Source organism: Eimeria mitis, genomic scaffold (genome assembly GCF_000499745.2).
Source record: "Eimeria mitis Houghton genomic scaffold, Emh_scaff2572, whole genome shotgun sequence".
Lineage (NCBI taxonomy): Eukaryota > Apicomplexa > Conoidasida > Eucoccidiorida > Eimeriidae > Eimeria > Eimeria mitis.
In genome coordinates, this window is record NW_013570913.1 from 6,367 (window position 1) to 6,615 (window position 249).

The following is a 249-nucleotide window of genomic DNA, read 5'->3' on the forward strand; positions in this document are numbered from 1 at the left end:
ACAGCAGCAGCAGCAGCAGCAGAGTGGAGATGTGGGGGGCTGGCGGGGGGCCTCGGGTTTAGCTGAGGCGGCTTTGCCCCCGCACTGCGTGGAGCTGCTGCTGGTGCTGATGCACTCATCCGCATCAAGCCAGCAACACAGACACTGAAGTTCAAGCTCTCTACGAGCAGCAGCAGCATCAGCAGCAGCAGCAGCAGGGGTGGCGATAGACTTGTAGCAGTTACCTCCCCCCCCCGCAGCAGCAGCAGC

At 63.1% G+C, this 249-nt stretch overlaps 1 protein-coding gene across 1 annotated transcript in view; it reads left to right on the forward strand.

The window, feature by feature from the left end:
• EMH_0055760 (uncharacterized protein) overlaps window positions 1–249 on the forward strand; it is a gene marked incomplete at both ends in the record, with an annotated part of 6,284 nt that overhangs the window by 4,545 nt on the left and 1,490 nt on the right. Inside the window, one exon of the mRNA XM_013497270.1 lies at window positions 1–103. Within this exon, the coding sequence (XP_013352724.1) occupies window positions 1–103 (103 nt within the window). The remainder of the gene's footprint in view (window positions 104–249) is intronic.